Source organism: Mauremys reevesii, linkage group 3 (genome assembly GCF_016161935.1).
Source record: "Mauremys reevesii isolate NIE-2019 linkage group 3, ASM1616193v1, whole genome shotgun sequence".
In the NCBI taxonomy this organism is placed as follows: Eukaryota; Metazoa; Chordata; order Testudines; family Geoemydidae; genus Mauremys; species Mauremys reevesii.
Window position 1 is genome coordinate 57,702,215 of NC_052625.1, and position 21,500 is coordinate 57,723,714.

At 42.5% G+C, this 21,500-nt stretch overlaps 1 protein-coding gene across 7 annotated transcripts in view; it reads left to right on the forward strand.

Annotated features, from left to right (window-relative positions):
- The window catches only part of ALK (ALK receptor tyrosine kinase), a 574,134-nt gene that overhangs the window by 336,623 nt on the left and 216,011 nt on the right, over window positions 1-21,500 (forward strand). For all 7 annotated transcript variants that reach the window (XM_039530228.1, XM_039530218.1, XM_039530221.1 and 4 more), the window contains one exon: window positions 11,608-11,735. In XM_039530228.1, the coding sequence (XP_039386162.1) occupies window positions 11,608-11,735 (128 nt within the window). The remainder of the gene's footprint in view (window positions 1-11,607; window positions 11,736-21,500) is intronic.

Genomic DNA, 21,500 nt, shown 5'->3' on the forward strand with positions numbered 1-21,500 from the left:
ATTCTAAAGTGTGAGAGACTAACTTATGGCATCAGACAGTAACGACTTTGTCAAGAGTTCTTTACAGATCTGTACTGGATTTCCATGAGTCATCTGGAGATGAACAACTCTCTGTCCTCTTACGCATTCTCTGGGCAAACCAGTTCTCCGCTTAATCACTGATCCAATTCATTGATATATTGTTCTGAAATCTACATTATTTAACCCACTATCCTCTGCACACTAATGTATCCAAAGAGATATCAAAGTAGGTATGTGCAGTATCTATTCTCTGAAGCAAAACCTTCACTCTCATTCAGCTTTCCAACATTAAAATATTTTATTATAGTGTTTGGCCCATAAACTGTGAGCTAATGTGATATTTAAACTCCCCTTTAGCCCCAGTCTGAAATTTCACCTCTGCACTCAGTAATGACAATTTCCTTTTAATTGGTCATCCAGATGCTGCGCGAGTTCAATTATTTCAAAATAGCCCTGCCATTGGTCTTCTCCTCTGGATGTCTGACTCATGTTATTTCATTCTGAAGCCTTGATATTGGCTTTTGGTCCATGTCTGTAATGAAAGCAAGATTGTTTTTGACATCAATGGAAATAAGACTCTGTTAGATTCTTGAACAGTGTGTGATCTCCTTTAATAGTAGGGGACACTCTGTAATATACCCTGCAATATGTATTCAAACTAACTGCTAATGAGGGGAAAATGGCTTGTATGGGAACATAGTCCCATTTCCTTGTTCTGTCTAGGAAGATAGGGAAGGCTGTTTCTGCTCATACTTTGCATAACCTTGGTTCTAAATTATTCTTTGTAGAGGAACATAGGAATTTATAGACTGGATAAGGCCAGTAGCCCATCTAGTCCAGGGTCCTGCTAGTGGCTAATGTATGATGAGTCAGAAGAAAATGTAACCCCTGCCAAAAATGCTCCTAGAAAATTGTGCAATGCTGTCCATTAGTTTGAGGGGATGGATTTTTTTTCTGACATCACAAAGGCAAATAAATTATTCCCTGAAGCATGAAATGTAATTACCCTTATCTAAAGCATCATGGTTAAGGGTCTTAAGCATAGGACTAGGAATTGTGAATTCCTGAATACCAATCTCAGCTTTGCCATCAACCTTTCTATGCCTCAATTTCCCCACGTAAATTGAGGATAATAGTCGCTTATCTCCGTAGAGAAGTTGTCAGGAATCATTGGCTGATAGCTGTACAGTGCTCTGAAGATGTAAGAGGTTATATAAATGCTAAATGTGGCTATAGTAGTCTTGGATTATATACCGCCAACAATTTGTTGCAATCTGTTTACAGAATTTAATTTAATCTCTGTGTTTCATTAAAGTAAATATAATCAGGCTTATGTGTGAATGGGAGGAAGAGTGCAAGAGGAGGTGGAGCTGAAGAGCCCGCATGCATTAGAGAAACACACTAAAATCTCATGAATTTGAAAAAATATATATATTCTTTTAACCAAGGAAGGAGGCAATCACACTTGGCCAACAAAATACATTTGCTAGACATGCAATACATTTGCTAGTACAGCACAATATTGAATTTGTATAAACTGGAATGCTCAGAGACAAAGACCTTGTAAGGGAGTCTTAAAGTATTCCTCAAGGACATTTTTTTAGAAATACCTGCCCTTTAGTGAAATTTTCTTGAAAATCCGTTTGTTCCTCATCCGAACAACCACTATTATCTTCAGCCGTATCCCTCTGACCTCTCATTCTCTCCCTGATTTGTCTTTTCCTGTTGTTCTCATCTTAACTCCAGATCTGATTCACCTCCCATTGAAGTCAATTAAAATATTGGGAGTTAAGCTCTGAGGCTCTATTTCTTCAGTTACTCATGTGATTAAGTCTCTGCAGTACTGAGGTCATAGTTTGTAAGCTCTCCAGAGCAAGTAGACTGTTTTGTAGAGTTCCAGGTGCTGTGTAGGTAATTTAATAAAAAATAATTAGTGTAATCTCTCTGGCGGGGATTCTTCATCAGCCTCTCAAGAAAGGGGTAAACTCCAGGCCTTATGAAAAAAGCCCTATAGAATTTAATAGACAAGGATAGTTCTCCTACAGGTGAACTTTGTTTGTTTTGTGTCATCATATAGAATTTTCTTGTAAATTCTGTATCTACTATATAATCATGTGGGATGGTTCACAAACCCTGTGGAAGGGATGCCATTCTATATTAAATTCTCTGGGCTTAATTGTGAGTCCTCCTCCTTATACCCCAGCCCTGCATGGCTAAGGATCTCTTGTGAGGGCTCCCCACAACATCAGAGCATACAGGGGAAGGACAGCAGCTACTGCCAGGCTGCTGAACCCCCTTTCCTTGCATGTACGTGACTAGAGGCAATAGCCTGATGTGACCGCCTCAAAGGGATGGCTCAGATTTTCCTCTCTGGCACAAGCAAGGAAATATTAGATTGCAACTCAGTCATGCCCAGTTTCTAGGGCAAGGGAGCTATGCATTGCTCCTGGTTTAGAATCCAGGCCTAAAGATTATAGAGTAATTTCTGTAGGGCCCTATTATATTTCTGAAGAACCCTAGTAGTTTAATCTCTATTAAAATAATATAGGACTTCTCCTTGAAGGAACAAAAGCCAGGATATCACTGCAGCCATCCCTTCAGTTTTGTGGCAGAATTTTAACAAAGGTCTCCTAGAAGGTTCCAAGAACCCCTTCCAGCACATCCCTTAGCAAAAAGTCCTGTAGAATTTAATAGAGCTAATAATAGATTCCTATGGAAATTAATGGTCTGAACCAATGCCTGTTACAGTCAGTGGGAATCTTTGCATTGACTTCTATGGGCTTTGGATCAGGGCCTAAGCAGAGCTCTATAGATAGTTTTTAGAATACTATCTAAAAGACAGCAGGATTCCTGCTATAGAATCCTATAAGATGGCTTAAATTCTCTACAAAATGTTATCAATTGCTATTAAATCCTATATTAAACTGGTATCACTATCCATTATGACTTTTTTTAATGTAGAAGTTTGATGGAACAGGGACTAGTGAGACAAGTAGTTTTAACTGAAACATAGTGAAATAAATGCCCATTTTCCTCCTTTCCTTATCCAAGTGTTCTCCAAGTGGAAGAGTTTGATATACAATTTCTGATTTGCGCAGGGCGGGGAGTCCTTCTGTGTTAATGCTGCATCCGTAGGCAGCAATATATTACTAACTGCCTCTTTAGAAAATAGCTGTTTTCCGAAAACAGCTAACCAGTGCCCGGGTTCTTGTATTTTAAGTAGTTTTAAGATCAATTCATTGAAATAAATGTAATGTGGATCACTTAAAATAATCTCAGGGCAATGCAGGGTAACATTAGCATACAGTTTGAGTTAATGGGAAAAAAAGTCTACAGAATTTTCTGTGGTTCATTCATATTATTTTCCCTTTCCTGGAATTTTGAGAGGAATCACGGCTGCAGCCCAAATAGATCTAATTTGTTCACACCTAATGCAGTATCTGTTGGTAGGCAAAGATTGACTTGAGTCTGGAGGATTATTGACTGCTATAAACCACTTTTAATCATGGAACCGTGTGTTGGAAGGGCATAGTTCATCTCTTTCCCAAATTCCTCTAGTAGAAGGAGGGAAGAAAAATCTCTTTAGTAATCCTGGTGAGATTTTTGTCTTTTTAATCCTCTCCTTAACAAGGTATCATTTTTAAGGAGCAAGTTTTAACTTTTTCAAAGTACCTTAATGATGCTGGATGTGTGTTTTGATTTGAAATACTCTAACCGCAGCTATTGTTGTTGCATTTAATTGTATACAGGGCTGGCTCCAGCTTTTTTGCCGCCCCAAGCGGCTAAGGAGAGAAAAAAACAAAAGATAAAGCAGCACTTCGGCAGCTCTACCACGCTGCTTCATTTTTTGGTGGCAATTCGGCGCTGGGTCCTTTGCTCCAAGAGGGACTGGAACCCGCCGCTGAATTGCTGCTGAAGACCTGGACGTGCCGCCCCTTTCTATAGGCCGCCCCAAGCACCTGCTTCCTTCGCTGGTGCCTGGAGCTGGCCCTGATTGTATAGCTCTCAAAAGTGTGCAGAACACTTTAACAAAAAAGAACAAAAAAAGAAAAAGAAATGAGTGAAGTCCCTGTCCTGAAAATTTTAGGTTCTATTAACAGGCATGACATAATAGGCTAAAAAACAAGAGTGAGGGTTGAGGTGAGGAAGGACACAGGTTTCAGAAATAAGATTCCGCTGATACTCAGTTTAACTGTGGAGATTTTTAATTTTTTTTTAAAATTGTTTATTCTGTGGTCAAAGTAGAAGAGGTGAGCCATAAGCGGAGATCTGAGGCCCTGATTCAGGGAGGCACTTAAGCTTGTGCTTCTCACTTAAGCATTTAAGCACATGCTTAAGTGCTTTCCTCAATAGGGATGCTAGCCTGGATAATGAGAAAGTTGTGACTTTCCAGACCCGAACTGGGAGGGCATTCTAGGTGAAATGCATCCACTTCAAACGGCCTGTACAAGGACCGTGCAACACTTATACCCTCAAAAAAGGGGTATAAGTAGTGACATGGGCCATGTGCTGGCTTTCAGAGCAAGAGTGAATTTCACCCTTCATGCACTGAAGTCTTGGGAAGAGTCACAGAAGTGATTGTGTGAGAAGAGTAGATATATGAGGGATTGAGGATAAAATCATTGATACAGTTAAGTATCTTATTACACCTCCACACTGAGGGACAAATATCCCAACGAACCAGTGTGTGCACATACATATGGGGCAGGGATTATCAAAATCCTCTAAGTATGCAGTCAGACTGGCATATGTAGGGCATGCATTTTTCAGTTTGAGATTTCATTTCTGGCTCTAGCTGATCATTTTTTCAGAACACTCTGCTTCCCAGAAAGTATCATGACTGCTTGCACTCAAACGGCTTGAAGCTCCTGTTATTCAGAGAAGCATGCAAAATTACATTTAATGCACTAGTGTTTTGGTCAGTATTAATTGATAATGTACCTCCCCAAATTAAATACTTTGTGAACAACTGTAGGGGGGTCTAAAATTATAAATATCTCCCAAAAGTCAAGTTTTTACCCCCCCCCCCCAAATTGTACTGTGTCCACTGAAACTGATGCTTTGTATAAGCAAAACTAGTGCTTGGGAGCTAAAAAAGAGCTGGGTTGTAACTGTGAGGTTTGGGGAGAGTTGAGATTGTGGGAATGTTTAGGATAGTTTGGTGGGGGGTGACCATAAAGACTTAACCCTGTGGTTGGTGCTGTGCAACCAATGCCATTAAAGTGCCAAGCATTCTATTCCCAGGACTGTTCTCTTCTTTCTAAAGAGTGTAGAGGAGGCAACATGTTTGGCCCATGTTGGGGACTGAGGTTCTCTTTTAGTCCTGCAATAATCCTTCTGACTATGGAAGACTGGCACTAATGAACTCCGAGAGTCCAGTTCAGCCCTTCTGCAAGCACTTGCTCCTCTCAAACTGTGACATGGGCCCTGGTGCTAGAGTTTGGATCTGGGTCTGAAGTTTTCCAAAGTTTGAGAATATTTGGATCAAGGGTTTTGCTTTACTCAAATTCTTGGGCAAAGTCAGAAAATCATAACATTTTTAATCTGCATGTTGAGCTGTTGCTTATATTCTAAATATTAGAACCATTGAAACAAATTCATCCATGGTGTAACTCTAGTGACTCTACTGGAATTACAACAGTGTTGAATTTGGCCCACTGTGTATCAGGAGATAGCAGTCATTGCTCAATGTCAGTCCTGCTTGGCCATCTCTGAGCAACAATGTTCAGAGCTCAAGCCTGGACGAGGACTTGGGATTGTTCCCAATGCAATAGCGGGACAGGGAGAGGGAGCCATCGTCCTGTGAACAGTGCCGTCATTCAGATTAGAAGACATTAAATTGTGGACTCTTCTGCTGTTTGATAGGTGTCCAGGTAGACACTACAGATCTCAAAGGATAAAGATTAGGGAGATACTCCTGGTGTCCTCTTTTGATAAGAGGTTTTAATACTCATTGCTGCATGTGAGTTATTGCTGTGTGCCCAGCAACTGAGCCATTTTTCCATACAGCCGTTGACATGCCAGTATTTAATTCATTGTTTTGTAAAGCACTTTGGAGGATACCCTTCAAATAAAAGGTGTTATGTGAATCTGAATCTTGTTTTACTGTATCCTGTTTGTAGGAGCGGAGAGGGTTACATGTCCAACAGTTATTGAGCATGACTCTATATTGGAGATTTCCCCTCTTCTTGCCTAAATAATAGTTTAAGCCCCTTACTGCTACCTTGATAAAATGATTTCTAAAGTGTAGGCTGCTGTAATAGTGTGATGGAAATACAAATAGTTAACCTGTCAGCAGATATAATTTACCCTAGGGCATATCCTGCTACAGGTCAAGGGTGGGGGGTGAAGGTTGTTTGTTGGGGGCGGGAGTTAGATTTTTAGAGGGAATGTAGTGCTGTAAAAACGTGCATGTGTGATAGATCTAGAGCATGATGGCTGGTCTGTATTTATAGAACAACTACACTGTGTACCGTGAATCTTCTCCCATTCTGATCCACCAATCTTCCTTTATAACGATACACTTCTAGGCATGAGGATAGCTTCTCTCCTTTGGGTCATTCACTCCTTGTTTGATGTCCCTGATAAATCTGCCAGTTACTGTCATATTTATAGTCTTTTTTGTGATGTGCCTACCTCTCTACTAGGAAGTGGACTGAGAATTACCCATTTTTTTCACATAGATTACTTGAACCTAAAAAAATCCATTTCTAGGAAGTTGCATTACAAACTCCGAAGAAGTGTCCCCTGTCTTGAATTCCAGTGACATAAAATACCTGCTTGGCCACAGCTCTGAAAGTTAATAAAGTTTCAGTGGTAAACTATGAGAGACCTGAGAATTTCAAACTGAAGTTATTGCACCAGTAACTCAGAAAAGCAATTCCTAAAACTCTTGACACATTTATCCGGAGGGTTAGCAGTAGCACAGAAATGGAAATCATTGTTGAAGGCCACTGTGTACTTGGAATTAAAATCCATCAGTCTTTTGAAACGGTGAGGAATGTTTTTCATGATATACAGATGTTCCTGCATTTTTTCAGAGTAAATTATGTCCAAAGCTGGTTCACCCTGCTCATAGATAAATTAGTTACCTTTTAGAGATTAAAGGGACACTGGTGAGATGGCTTTGGTCTCCATGTTTTTTTTTTTTGTTTTTTTAAAGGGATGGGTGGGAAAAGAGAGGTGGTTTAAAGGACAGCATATGAATAAAAATGCTTCCATGATTTGATATGATTTTCTTTAATTTCAGTGAACACAGGATTTATTTTGCAGGGAATAGTAGGAGGAAGGATAAAGTGTATATAGCCTTTATTGATTTAAAAGCTGCCTTTGACTCTTTTGATTGTCACTCCTTTGGCTGTGCCTGTAAAGTTACTGGTGTACGTAGAAAGCTCCTCAATCTTCTTGTAGAAATGCATTGCTAAAGTGAGAGCTGTGACTGCTTAGGTAATAAGATGTCCAATTGGTTTGAGCACAGTAGTGGCATCTGTTCACTGTGCGTGGCTGCCCCCAAATGATCTGTTCAACCCCATTATTGACCAAATGATGGAAGCCATCACTAGCTGCATACCCGGATGATACTGCATGACTTCTACATAATAGACCTGGAATATGAGAATGACAGGGCTATATTCGCATCCTCATGAACTAATCTCATCAATGCTCATAATTTATATACGGAAGAAGCAAGTAAGCTTGGTAGTCAAGTCACCTGGAAGAAGACCAAACTGATGAAGGTGGCTGATGGACCTCTACTCCTACCCATCATAATCGATGGACAAGAAGTTGAATTCATCAGTTCATTTGAAGATCTTGTCTCTGTTTACACCAAGGAGGGAAGTTGCCTTGCTGACACGAAACATCAAATCAACAAGGCTATGGATGTTATGCATGCTTTTGGGAGCCTGTGTAATGTCAACACCACATATCAACTCAGACTAAGATGTGTATCTATCAAGCAGCAGTGGCTTTTGTCCTTTTGGATGGCTCTGGGCCTCCATAGGGATGCAAATACACCAGCTGGGCACTTTCAACATGCAGCAGTAATGGTGTATTGAAGGCATATGATGGCTTCATCACATAAATGAGGAGGTCAGGCATCAGACCAACCAGCCTCCAGTGTCTCCCAAAGCAACAGTGTTGGCTCAGGTAGCTTGGCCATCTGCTTCATATGTTGGGATCCATACAAGTGCTCCAGCTTTATGTTTGAGCCAACAAAAGCTTGATGGAGAAAACTTGCACACAGCCTTGCATATGCTGGAGGGATGTTGTGGCTTCCAACTTTGCCCCCCTCAGCCTTAATATAGAGCAGGATGCAATGCTGGCAGGAGACTGGGCTCTCTGGAAATGGGTGATCCAAAGTGTGTACTCTACATTCCAGAAGCAGGGGACTAAATGAAGATTAGTTTGATGTAAATGTCACCACAGGCGCCAACTTTCCGTAGCGCTGTGGGTGCTCACACCCTGCTGGCCCCGCCCTGACTCCACTTCCTCCCTGCCCCTATTGGACCCCTCCCCAAATCCTCACCCCGGACCCACCTCTTCCCCGAGTGCACCATGTTCCTCCTCCTCCTCCTCCTCCCAACAAAATAACATTTTCTTATTTTAAAAAAATCAGAGTTCAATAATCTAAAGTGGTGTTAGTAGGTAGATGGGTAAAGAATTTAAGATATTCTAGCAGACCCAAGACCTCCTAAGAACTTCGCAGTTGTCATTGTGCAGTGTTTCATGGCCAATAGTGACAGTGGGGGATAGAACGTGTGCCTTCTTGCTCCAAAAGCACTGGCTATAACTATTGGAACTAAAGGAGAATTTATTTTAGTTATTAACAATGTAGGACCTGTGAGACAGTTAATCAGTTCTGATTCTACATAGCGTGGGGCAGTGGTGCACACATGTATTATTATGAGTTCATTAAAATAAATACTGTGACAGAGAGAGAGATGATTTTATTTCCTTTTTGGGATGCTGTTAAGCTGGTAATGTCTCTTGAGAAGTACGTCAAAATTTGGGCAAGTTCTTATCTGATTGCAGTATCCATGTAAATTGTGAAGTTTCTTTTCTCAAAAACATCTGCTCCAATGCTCTTTTTACTAAAGATAGATAAATTCCTGTGTCCAGCCCACTGGACAACACCATAATAACAAACCAACATGAAATGGAGCAATTAGGGATCTTGATAAGGAAACTTCTGTTTCAAGAGTCAGTTATAAAAGAGCAACTGCTTCTAAACTTTCTTGGCACTGACCCCATTAAGTTAATCTGAAATAGTTATAATGTTCCTCAAAAATGCCTAATATTGCTGTTTCAAAGTGTCCTAAGGAAGCACAATATGTTTTTGTTCTGATTTAAACAATTGCAGCTGCGGTGTATTGAGAATTTTCTAACAGGCCTTATGGAACACCTGTTCTGTTTGTTCCCAGATGACCAATTACAATAAGCTTAAAAGGAAATCTCATATGCTTTTATCCATTTTTTGTTTTGGTATCCTGGAAGAATCTATGAAAGGAAATTTAAAGAACAGGGGAACGGCCTATACAACAGGGCTACAGAATTCCTCATCTGTATTAATGGTTTGAATATGGTCAAATGGATAGTGACCAAAAGTTACCATCATCCAGGGTACTGAACAGACTCACGTGAAATGAGTTGGTGGGTCCAGTCTAGCTCCTACAGTATGAATATTCCTGTCACAAAACATCCTTTTGCAACTGTCACTAATTGGTATCTTTACTGGCAACCTCTACGCCAGGGGTGGGCAAACTACGGCCCATAGGCTACATCCAGCCCACCAGCCATTTTAATCCAGCCCTCGAGCTCCCACTGGGGATCTGAGTCTGGAGCTTGCCCCACTCCAGTGCTCCAGCCGGGGAGCAGGGTCGGGGGGCCACTCTGTGCAGCTCCCAAAAGCAGCAGTATGTCCCCCCTCCAGCTCCTACGTGTAGGGGCAGCCATGGGGCTCCACTCTGTACATTGCCCCTGCTCCGAGTGCTGCCCCCCCAGCTCCCATTGGCCAGGAACCACAGCCAATGGGAGCTGCAGGAGCGGCGACTGTGGATGGGGCAGAGTGCAACAGAGCTGCCTGGCCACGCCTCCATGTAGGAGCCTGTGGGGGGACATGCTGCTGCTGTTACTAGGAGCCACTTGAGGTAAGCATCACCCGGCGCCTGCACCCCTGAGCCAGCCCCACCCACCCCCCCGTCCATGCCCCAACCCCCATCCCCTTCCCACCCTTCGAATTCCTCGGTCCCAGCCCAGAGCACCATCCTATACTCCAAATCTCTCATCCCCCACCCCAGAGCCCGCAACCCCAGCCGGAGCCCTCACCCTCCTGCCCTTGTCCGGCGCTCCCTCCCACACCCTGAACTCATTTCTGGCCCTACCCTGGAGCCCTCACCCCCTCCTGCACCCCAACCCCAATGTTGTGAGCATTCATGGCCTGCCATACAATTTCCATACCCAGATGTGGTCCTCAGGCCAAAAAGTTTGCCCACCCCTGCTCTACACAGTGACCAAGGGTGGAATGAGCCACAGAGAGTGAATTGTCCATTCATGCCCTTTTGTTCCTAAATATAAATCTGTATTCCCTGTAGGTCAGGATTGTGGCATGTTTGAGGGGAGGAAGGAGACTCACATTGTTACGGCTTGTGTTTATACCTGTCCTGTAGACATACAATGTCAGGGCCAAATATAGGGGTGATGTGCTAAGATGCTGAAAGTTGCATGTTAAGGAAGTGCCACTGTATATAAGTAGGTGTAACTTTGATGCTGAGTAGCTGGGAAAGTGGAGTGCAGCAGCAAAAACAACAAGTCGGAGGGTGAGAGGTATGCATGTAAGGGGATGGTCTTTAATTTTCTTCAGTGAATACATTATGCCAGGATAGACTCAGACTCCGCTGTTCCCACTTACACTTGCTTAGCAACATGTAACTTACATTGCCTTACACATCATTTCTGAATTTGGCCTTTAGTCTCCAGGGCCATAGTCAAGTTAAAAGAAACAAAAGTACAAACTAAGGGAACAGTACAGACAGGGAAATGGGCCATTTTAATTTTAAAACTCATACGCGTTTGGAGTTCCAACCAGCCACATAGGAGCAAAATGCATTACATCAAACAGATATAAAGTCTGGGAAATACAACTATTCAGCAACCTCCTGAGGATAACTTATTGCCTGAATCTGTATAACAGACGGTGGTGGTGGAAGGCAGGAAGGAGTGGTATCTAGAGAAGGCGTGCATGTGTGTGACAGATTTCACAGTTCACTTTGCAAAGGAAGTTAGGCTCCTTTTAAACAGCTGCAAGAGATCTCACAGCTGAGAAGTGTGGCAGATGAGAGAGAGAGAACCCATCATTAGCTAATGTTGTTCATTTGTCATGACATCTCCCCTCTTTGGAAAAAAAATTCTTTGAGGTTTATTTTTGCAGTCTAAGGAAGCAAAGGCCACTGGTGGGGCATCTTAGGGGGACAGTATGATAAGCCATGGGTCGAGCTGCTATGTTTGGACATGTGTGCCTTGTAAAATAGCCTCCTTTCTTACCACTCTTGTCCTGTGTTGTTTCCTTTTGCTTTGTGACGAGACCAGATGGGTGCTTCTGCAGAAGAGAGTTGGACACCTTAAGAAACCTTTTCGGATCTCACTGGAATATGTTGCTAGTGGGAACAGGAGTGTAGCTGCCATGGACTCCTTTGCAATGAAGAACTGCAGTTCAGGTAATGAAGAGTATTCCATTCTTTCTAACTCGTGTCTTGCTACCATTTTAAGCAAAAAGGTTTTTGTCAATTATACAATCTTCTTCATATAGTAGAAAGTTCTACTGTAGCTAACCTAAGCATTCAATGCAGTACATGACATTTTAGTTTTCTGGAAAGTTTAATGATAGCACTTCCATTAAATACAGGCTGTATCATTAATTCAAGCACTTCACTTCAGTGTTTCACCCCAGAGGTGGCCACATTTCAATTTAGCTCTATGTATACAATTTGTGAATCATGTTGGAATCCTCAGGCATTATATGTAAATGCAGAGTATTATTAGTGATAGTACTTAGCCTATTGGTTTTTGTGGATTTTATTAAAATATGTCTAGAAAATATGTATTAGGAAAATTGGTGAAAGTTGATTTAAACTTGTTCCTTTTTCAAACTCTCCAGGACAGAGAAATCTATTGAAGCCTATACATAATTTTGATCATTATTTGTATTGCCATGCCCAAAAGCGCAGTTATGATTAGAGCCTTGTTGTGTTAGCACAGTACAAACACACAGTAATTGCTATTAGTTCCAGGCAGAGAGAACACGTGGTGCTGAACATGCAAGGTACATCCAGCTGTGCTGCTGAATGTGTCGTGCTGTACATACTTGCCATCCCAATGAAGATAATGGACAACCGCAGCACAGCTAGTTCAAGTAGAGGACTGTTGTCATCAGTGTGAATGTTAAAAAGAATGTGTTTTTAGGCACCGAAGAAAAAATAAGAGGGGGCTGATGCTCATTCAAACACCTAGCTGCTTCAATAATTTGTTTCAACAAGAAATGCTACCCCATGATTTCATGACATGAAGGTAAACTATGGCCATGTACTTAACACAATTAGTATTAACAACAAGGGAGAAGAAACACAAGCCAAAATAAGGAAAGAACAGGTTCAAAAATGTTTAGATATGGTAGATGTATTGAAGGGCTTGATGAAATTCACCCTAGGGTACTTTAGGAACTAGCTAAAGCAATCTTAGACCCATTAGTGGACATCTTTTGAAAACTCCTTGATGATGGTGAAACTGGAGAAGGGCAAACATAGTACCTATCTTTAAAAAAGGGAAATAATGGTGACCTGGGGAATTATAGACCAGCTGTCTAACTTCAATATATGGAAAGATACTGGAACAAATTATTAAACAATCAGTTTGTAAGCAGCTAGAGGATAATAGGGTTGTTAGTAATAGCCAACATGGATTTGTCAAGTATAAATTATTCCAAACCACCCTAATTTCCCCCTTTGACAGGTTTACTAGTCTAGTGGATGGGGGAAGCTGTAAATGTGATATATCTTAATTTTAATAATGCTTTAGACACAGTCCCCCATGACATTCCCATAAGCGAACTAGAGAAATATGGTTTAGATTAAATTACTATAAGATTGGTGCAAAACTGGTTGAAAGACTGTGCTCCAAGAGTCGTAATCAGTAGTTCACTCTCAAACGGGGAGCATGAATCTAGTGAAGTCCTGCAAGGCTCAGTCCTGGCTCTGCTACTATTCAATATTTTTATTAATGACTTCAATAATAGAGTGGAGAATATACTTCTAAAATGTATGGATGATGCCAAGCTGGGAGGGGTTGAAAGCACTTGGAGGCCATGTTTAGAATTCAAAATGAGCTTGGTCTGAAATAAACAAGATGAAATTCAACAAAGACAAGTGCAAAGTATTACACTTAAGAAGGAAAAATCAAATGCCAAACTACAAAATTGGGAATAACTGGCTAGGCAGTAGTACTGCAGAAGAGGATCCGGGGGTTATAGTGGATCACAAATTGAATATGAATATCAGTCAACAATGTGATGCAGTTACAAAAAATGCGAGTATCATTCTGGGGTATTGTGATCACCCCAGGATACAAACTGGACTTCTGAACCGTGGTGTCCTCTGAGTTCTTCAGAACAGGGTGTCTCTCACATTGCTTTGCGAATGGAAAAGCAGCCTCCCCAGGCTTTGCTCCCACACAGCCATCAGCATGTAAAGGCACACACAAGGTTACATGAATGCTTTCTCAGCCAATCATGAACAGATACACGGCAACACATGCATATCCCTCAGCCCTAGCCTTGCACACCAGAAATGTGCTGCTTACACTGATCAAGACCCCCTTGGACAGGGCAAGCCCTCATAAGTCTGTAATTTTATCAAAGAAAATTAATATGCCCCAGCCCTTTTTAAACTAAGCAGAGATTCCCCAATCACTTCAATCAAAACACACTGGTTTAGATAAAAGAATAAAACAAGTTTATTAACTAAAGTAAGATCGCTAGATTTTAAGTGTGGATAAGTGATGCAGCTATAAAAAGTCAGAATTGGTTACAAAAGAAATAAAAGATAACTACACAGTCTTCTTCCTAAACCTTTACCAAACTAAGAAAAAAATTTAGCAAACAGCTTTTTTCACTACTTTGAATGTTGCAAGCAGTTCATGGTTGTTAGTACGCAGGCTGGATTGGCTTCCCTGGATGGAACCAATCTCCCCAGTTCAAAGTCTTTCAAGCATTCTTGTTGCCATAGAGATGGGGGAAGTGGCCAGTGGCCTTAGTTTCCCCTTTTTATATCCTGACATTTTTTTACTGGATAAGTCCTTGTTGGGTTATGTGGTCGGGCAGTTCTATAGCATACATGACCTGCCAGCTGTCCTTCAGGTGAACTGTACTTTTCTTGTTTACAACTCCCCTGCTGATGAATGACCGGTTAAGCAGACAATGCTCTTAGCACCTGGCTGCGTGTTGGCCACCCCTTTGTTGTCTCTGAAGAGCTAAACTGTGGGTGTTCCCCAGAATTATAACATGCTCCAGTTACAAACATATAGCAAAATCTAATATCACCATATACAATGTTGATACACATATTTTAACAGGAAAATGATGGTCAACTGATACCTCAGAAGGCATATTTTGTACAAGGTCTATCATAATTTTGTAAAAGTGGTGACCATAGTAATGTAAAAGCAGCAAAGAGTCCTGTGGCACGTTATAGACTAACAGACGTATTAGAGCATGAGCATGCATGCATCCGACGAAGTGGGTATTCACCCACGGAAGCTCATGCTCCAATACGTCTGTTAGTCTATAAGGTGCCACAGGACTCTTTGCTGCTTTTACAGATCCAGACTAACACGGCTACCCCTCTGATACTTGACATAGTAATGTAGACTGTCACAGGTATATTAACAGGAGTGATGTATGCAAGACATGGGAGGTAATTGTTCCACTGTACTCAACACTAGTGAGGCCTCAGCTGTAATACTGTGTCCAGCTCAGGGCACCATACTTTGGGAAAGATGTAGATGAACTGGAGAGCAACAAAATGATAAAAGCTTTACAAAACCTGTCCTATGAGGAAGGGCATATTTAGTCGTGAGAAAAGAAGTCTGAGGGGGGACCTAATAAGTCTTCAAATACAGAAAGGGCTGTCATACAGAGGACAGTGATCAACTGTTCTTCATGTCCACTGATAGTAGGACAAGAAGTAATGGGCTTAATCTGCAGCAAGGGAGATTTAGGTTAGATATTAGGGAAAACTTTCTAATTATAAAGATAGTTGAGCATTGGAATAGACTTCCAAGGGAGGTTGTGGAATCCCTATCACTGGATTTTTTAACAGCCCACATAACATGTTGTGGACCGCATATGCGGCCCACAATTGTAAATAGGTTGAGAACCACTAGAGTAGATGAACACCTGTCAAGGATGGTCAAGGAGGTTTACTTGGTCTTGCCTCAGCATAGGGGGCTGGACTTGATGACTTCTCAAGGTCTCTTCTAGCCCTGTCTGTCTATGATTCTATAATATCCTGCTGGTACCGACTCAGATTATATTTCCATAAGCTCTCCTTTCCTGGAGCCAACAGTCCATGCAACAACTGAAAGGTAGCCTTAGCTGAGCCCTAATCAGGCAATAGAAGGCATTGTGGCCCTCTGAATTATTAATGTCAGTGGCAGTGGGCATACAGCATTACCCAAAGCAAACATTTTCAATTGCTTTGAAGAGGGATTGACACCTTTCTTAAGGTGACTGATTTCTACCATTGGGGCTATCAATATATATTGTGAGCCAGAAGGGGAATGAATCTGCAATTATATGTATGGATTTCAAATGGCTGGCTACAACTGTACTCATTAAACATACACTGTGTACTGTATACAGTCCACATGGAATAAGACCACATGTTCTTTTTCAGTAGCTTGTAATTAAGTCTTTCATAGGCAGCTTAACATGTGCTACCATATCCTCTTACTAAAGAGAAGACAGCGATGAACAGTAGTGGGTGATGACCTTGGGGTAGGGGAGGGAACAGGAAAAGCAATAAGAAAGGATGAACCTAAATGTACTCTTTCTGCAGCTGTTTGGATCCTATCAGCAGCTTAAGTGCTTAGATGCCATAATAACCAGTGTAGTGTGCTTTATAGATGGAAGTGTTTGGAAAATAACATTCTGAACAGAAGTATTAACAAGCAATTGTCCACTGACTTAAATGAGTCTCTCTTTCCCTAAAGAATAATTTTTTTTAATTGCATATATTTAAACATAAAGGAACAAAAACCATTTTTAGGAAGCAGTACTGAGGAAGATAAAGATCTGGATCTGAATTAGACATAAGGTGAGTTTTAAATGAAGGTAGGGGGTTGGGTTTGAGTTTAATGGTAGAGAGATCTCACAAAATCTTGATCCCCCAAAATAATTTTCTGATATTTTCAGAAAAGATGCTTCTCCTGTGAGGTTTCTGTCATTTTGAATATCAGAAATCTCAACTCATGAGACTAGTGCACTGGGGTCCTTGTCTCTGACTGGGGCTCCTAGGTACTCTGATAATATAAATAATAATTTCTCCAGTCTTGGACAAAAACATCACTAGAACTGAGATTATGGCTGCACCTGAATTGGAAAATATCCCTTCCCATTTGAGAGCCAAATCTTCAGAATTGAAGCTTGGGCCGCCCAGAGGATTCAGGGGGACTGGGGTCTTCCCCCGCCGCCGAATTGCCATCGAAGACCCAGCACTTTGGTGGCAGGTCCTGGGGCGGAAGGACCCCCCCACCGCGGGTCTTCGGGGCACTTCTGTGCCGTGTCCCGGAGCAGAAGGACCCCCCGCCACTGAAGACCCAGAGCCGAAGAAGCTCTGGGGGCCCGGGCCCCACAAGAGTTTTCCAGGGCCCCCGGAGCGAATGAAGGACCCCGCTCCAGGGCCCCCGAAAAACTCTCGTGGGGGCCCCTGCCGGGCCTGGGGCCTAGGGCAAATTGCCCCACTTGCCCCCTCCCTCGCCCCTGGGTGGCCCTGATTGAAGCTGGATCTCTGAAATTTGAAGAGGTTTTGGATTGAACGGTCTGGTTCAGTCCCATCTCTGCAAATTGATGATGTGGCAAGTATTTTTAAAAATAGCTTGTCTACCTCTTGTCCTAGGGATCCTTTTGGTATGGAGAGCTGAAAATAAATAAGATGATAACAGGCAGAAAAAGAATTGAAGAAAAGAGAGAAACAGATCAAATTCTGCTCTGTGTTCCACTGGTGAAAAGATGGTGCAAGCCAAAAGAGTTACTCCAGCTTTGCACTGGCAGAACAGAGAGCAAGATTTTTACCATTGATGGGGAGAGGCAAGCAACGCAATAGTAGGTTATTAGAGTATAACCCCAGTTTTCTAAACTAATCAACTAAAACTCCTGTTTAACCCAAGTTTAATCATGTCCCACAGGATCATATTGTATTAGTACTATGTCTTCACTGTGATCTGGATCTCCAGATCCTCCTTCTCCTCCAGCAGGGTCGCCCAGAGGGGAAGGCAATTTGCCCCGGGCTCCGCAGGGGCCCCCACGAGAATGGCCGAGGCTCCCTCCCCGGCCCCAGCCTGACCCAACCTCGACTCCCCCGTCTCCCGGAGCCTCAGCGCATCCAGGAGCCCTCGACAGTGGCAGCGTGGCTCCGGCGGGGCCTCTCAGCTCTGCCCCGCTCAGAGCCGCGTGTTAAGGGGGCGGGGCTGCGAGCTCCAGGCCGAGCGGAGGGAGCTCAGGCCCCGCTGGAGCTCACAGCCCCGCCCCCTTACCATGCGGCCCTGAGCAGGGCAGAGCTCAGGGGCCCCGCCGGAGCCATACTGCCGCTGTCGAGGGAAGCTCCTGGATGCGCTGAGGCTCCGGGTGAGGGGGGAGCCAGGGGTAAGGTGCTGGGGGGGGGTGGCTAAAGGGCAGGGAGTCCTGGGGATAGGGAGGGGGCAGAGGTTGGGGGGGCAGTCAGGGAACGGGGGGGTTGGATCATGGGCGTTTTGGGGCTCTGTCAGGACTCAACGCAGGGGGGTGGATAGGGGTCGGGGCAGTCAGGGGACAGGGAGCAGCAGTGGGGTCCCGGGGTGGGATCTCTGGGGGACGGTGAGGGGACAAGGAGCAGGATGGGTCAGGGATTCTGAGGGGGGCAGTAAGTGGGTGGGGGTCAGATGGGGGCAGGGCCAGCCTGTTTGGGAGGCACAGCCTTCCCTACCCTAAAACTCATTCAGCAGTTTGAGGCTTGCAGAAGAGCCAAGCTGTTAGCTTTTCCATTAGGGCTACAATCCCTTTCACTTCTCAGATGCCAAATTATAGTCTATATTTAATTTCAGTGCCATAGGGAGATTCATGTCAGGGGAGGGTAGCTTCATTTAAAATTAGCCACTGCGGGAGGGATCACATGAGAAGAGCAATATCCGTCCCAACCCTACCAAGGGAGACCACCCTCCCCTGCATTCCCTGAGGCTTCAGTGGTTCTCAGACTTTTATACTGGTGACCCCTTTCACATAGCAAACTTCTGAGTGCGACCCCCCCACACATAAATTAAAAACACTTTCTAATATATTTAGCACTATTATAAATGCTGGAGGCAAAGCGGGGTTTGAGGTGGAGGCTGACAGCTCGTGACCCCCAGTAATAACCTTGTGACCACCTGAGGGGTCCCGATCCCCAGTTTGAGAACCCCTGGGTTAATTTAATTTTAGCACCCTGTGTCCATTCACATGCATGTGCTATTTTGAGCATTTCAGTTTTCACAACATAGGCTCATCCCAGATTCTGGAACAAGCTCAAATGCTCAGTTCGTGGAGTATGTACATAGTCTATACTAAAGACAAACCCACAGTAACTGTCTCCAGTTTGTGAGGGACCCCATGGAGCCAGTCTCTAGGAAACAGATAAATGCATGGAGGTTAAGTCCATTAATGGCTATTAGCCAGGATGGGTAAGGAATGGTGTCCCTAGCCTCTGTTTGTCAGAGGGTGGAGATGGATGGCAGGAGAGAGATCATTTGATCATTATCTGTTAGGTTTACTCCCTCTGGGGCACTTGGCATTGGCCATTGTCGGTAGACAGGATACTGAGCTGGATGGACCTTTAGTTTGACCCAGTATGGCCGTTCTTATGTTCTAACCTAAATGAACCCAAAGTTATGGAGACAGATATGAGTCAAGGAAGCCAGCAGAGTATCAGAAACCTGGAAAAATCTCTGACTGGATGGGCTCAGGCGTTTGGTCACAAGCTGAGTTGGTTCAAAAGTTTTGGATTTTTTTTAAGCAGAATTTTTTTATTGTTTCTTTAAACAATCAAACACAGCAAGCAGCAAATATTTGGCCACACACTTCTGAAACCCCAAACCATATTCAGGTTTTGGCAGACTAATTTCAGCTTTTCAATTAAAAAAACCACAACAAATTTTGAAGGAAAACAGACCTTTTCCGTGATTTTTTTCTGCTTTTTAAAAACCCCTAGTTTTCGATCCAGAAAAAGTTTTGACAGAAAATATTTGTCCAACCCTTTTAATGAGCTTTAGTGCCTTTTAGCACTAGCTGAGGCCGAGAACCAGTGATACCTTGTAAAGAAATTTTCTCAAAACTGGGTTTGTGCCGAGATGCAGAAGGTTTATTTTTCTAAGGGCCGCCTGTGGGTGCGGAGCAAGTGGGGCAATTTGTGCCGGGCCCTGCAGGGGCCCCCACGAGAATATAGTATTGTATAGTATTGCAATTTTTTTTATGGAAGGGCCCCCCGAAATTGCTTTCCCCAGGCACCCTGAATCCTCTGGGCGGCCCTGTCCTCCAGTGCTAGAAAGCATTAGAAAACCACAAGCATTTGTTCTTAACTGCATTTGAGATCCTTCGAGCCTCAGAATGCAGATGCTTAACTGGCCTTGGTCAAGTCACAATGACAAGGGAGAAGATAAATCTAACAGTTGGGGGGCTTTTTAAGTTTGCTATATCATGCCATCCAGAAGTGCACATAACAAATCTGACACCATGTCATCTTGTTATTCTAACCCAGTGATTCTCAAATGTTTGTGCTGGTGACCCCTTTCACATAGCAAGCCTTTATTTAACACCATTATAAATGCTGAAGGCAAAGTGGAGTTTGGGGTGGAGGCTGACAGCTTGCGACCCCCAATGTAATAACCTCACAACCCGCTGAGGGGTCCCTACCCCCAGTTTAAGAACCCCTGTTCTAACTTGTATTTATTACTACTACCACCACTTCTCTCATGTATCGCTTCAGTCCCATTGACTTCAACTCATGAAGAGCTCTGAAGCACATGTTTAAGTCTCATTGACTACAGTGAGATTTAAACATGTGGCTAAGTACTCTTCCTGATTACGGATGCTTTCCTGAATCAGGGTGTCAGGTTCTGATCTAAAGCCCATAGAAATTAATGGAAAGACAATGCCCATTGCTTCAGTGGCTTTTGGATCGGGTCCTGAAACTGGTAGCATTCTCCATAATAATGAATGGCTGCCATATCCTGTATTAAATGTGAAACAAATTGTGGTAGTGTGTAGAGCAAAATAAGCAGTCCCCAATCTTAAAAAAGTAACATTTACTATTTAGAACAGTAGATGCCTCCAAAGCATGCATGAACAAATAAATAAAAATTGCTTACCTATTACAATTGCAGAAAAGTAGCAGCTGACATTAACTCTACTATAAGAACTGAACTTGTCCATTCTCTGAATACAGTGTACTGTAATTGGTATAGCAATATTTTGTAATTAATGGCAATTTCTAGTAATAAAAACAGTTAATTTCCTGAGTAATGTATTGATGTATTAATGGTATTTAATGATTTTCTACTAATATTTTATTGCATTTGTTAAGTAATTAATTTGGTAAGTTAAAAACTTAATGAATTTAAAGTACTTAATTGTAAGTAAATGAGAAGACATTTTTCTTAATCAGGGAAACTGAACATTACTAATTATTTTTACTTAAGTATAGAAGGAGATAAAATTCTTATAAAACATGTACAATGTTTAGTGCTATTCAGTGTCAGATAAAAGTAGTTCCTCAGATATATGATGTGTCTGAAAGGAGGAAACACTTAGCTTTCAGGTTTTCATGCTTAGAAATCAACCTGGAAAAACATATTAATATATTTTTGTTGTTGCAGTGGGGGGAAGAGAGTGTTTCAGTTAACATCTTCAGCAACCCAGCAGTTGCTTTTTCAATTGCAGTTTATGTGCATGAAAAATATTTATTACATTCAGAGCTACTAAGTAGCCCCATAGGGATCTCCAGTTAGATTAAATAAAACTTTCTAAAAATTAAGCTGAAAGTTATTAGATATCTAAAAAATCCAGTGTAGAAAACCTTAAGATGAGAGAGAAAGGGGAACAAGCATTTGACCCCAGGGAATGATATTCCTGTGGAAAAAAGGATGGCAAAATAAAGAACTTGGAGAATAATTTTGAAACCCATATGGAAAAACTACAAGCAGCC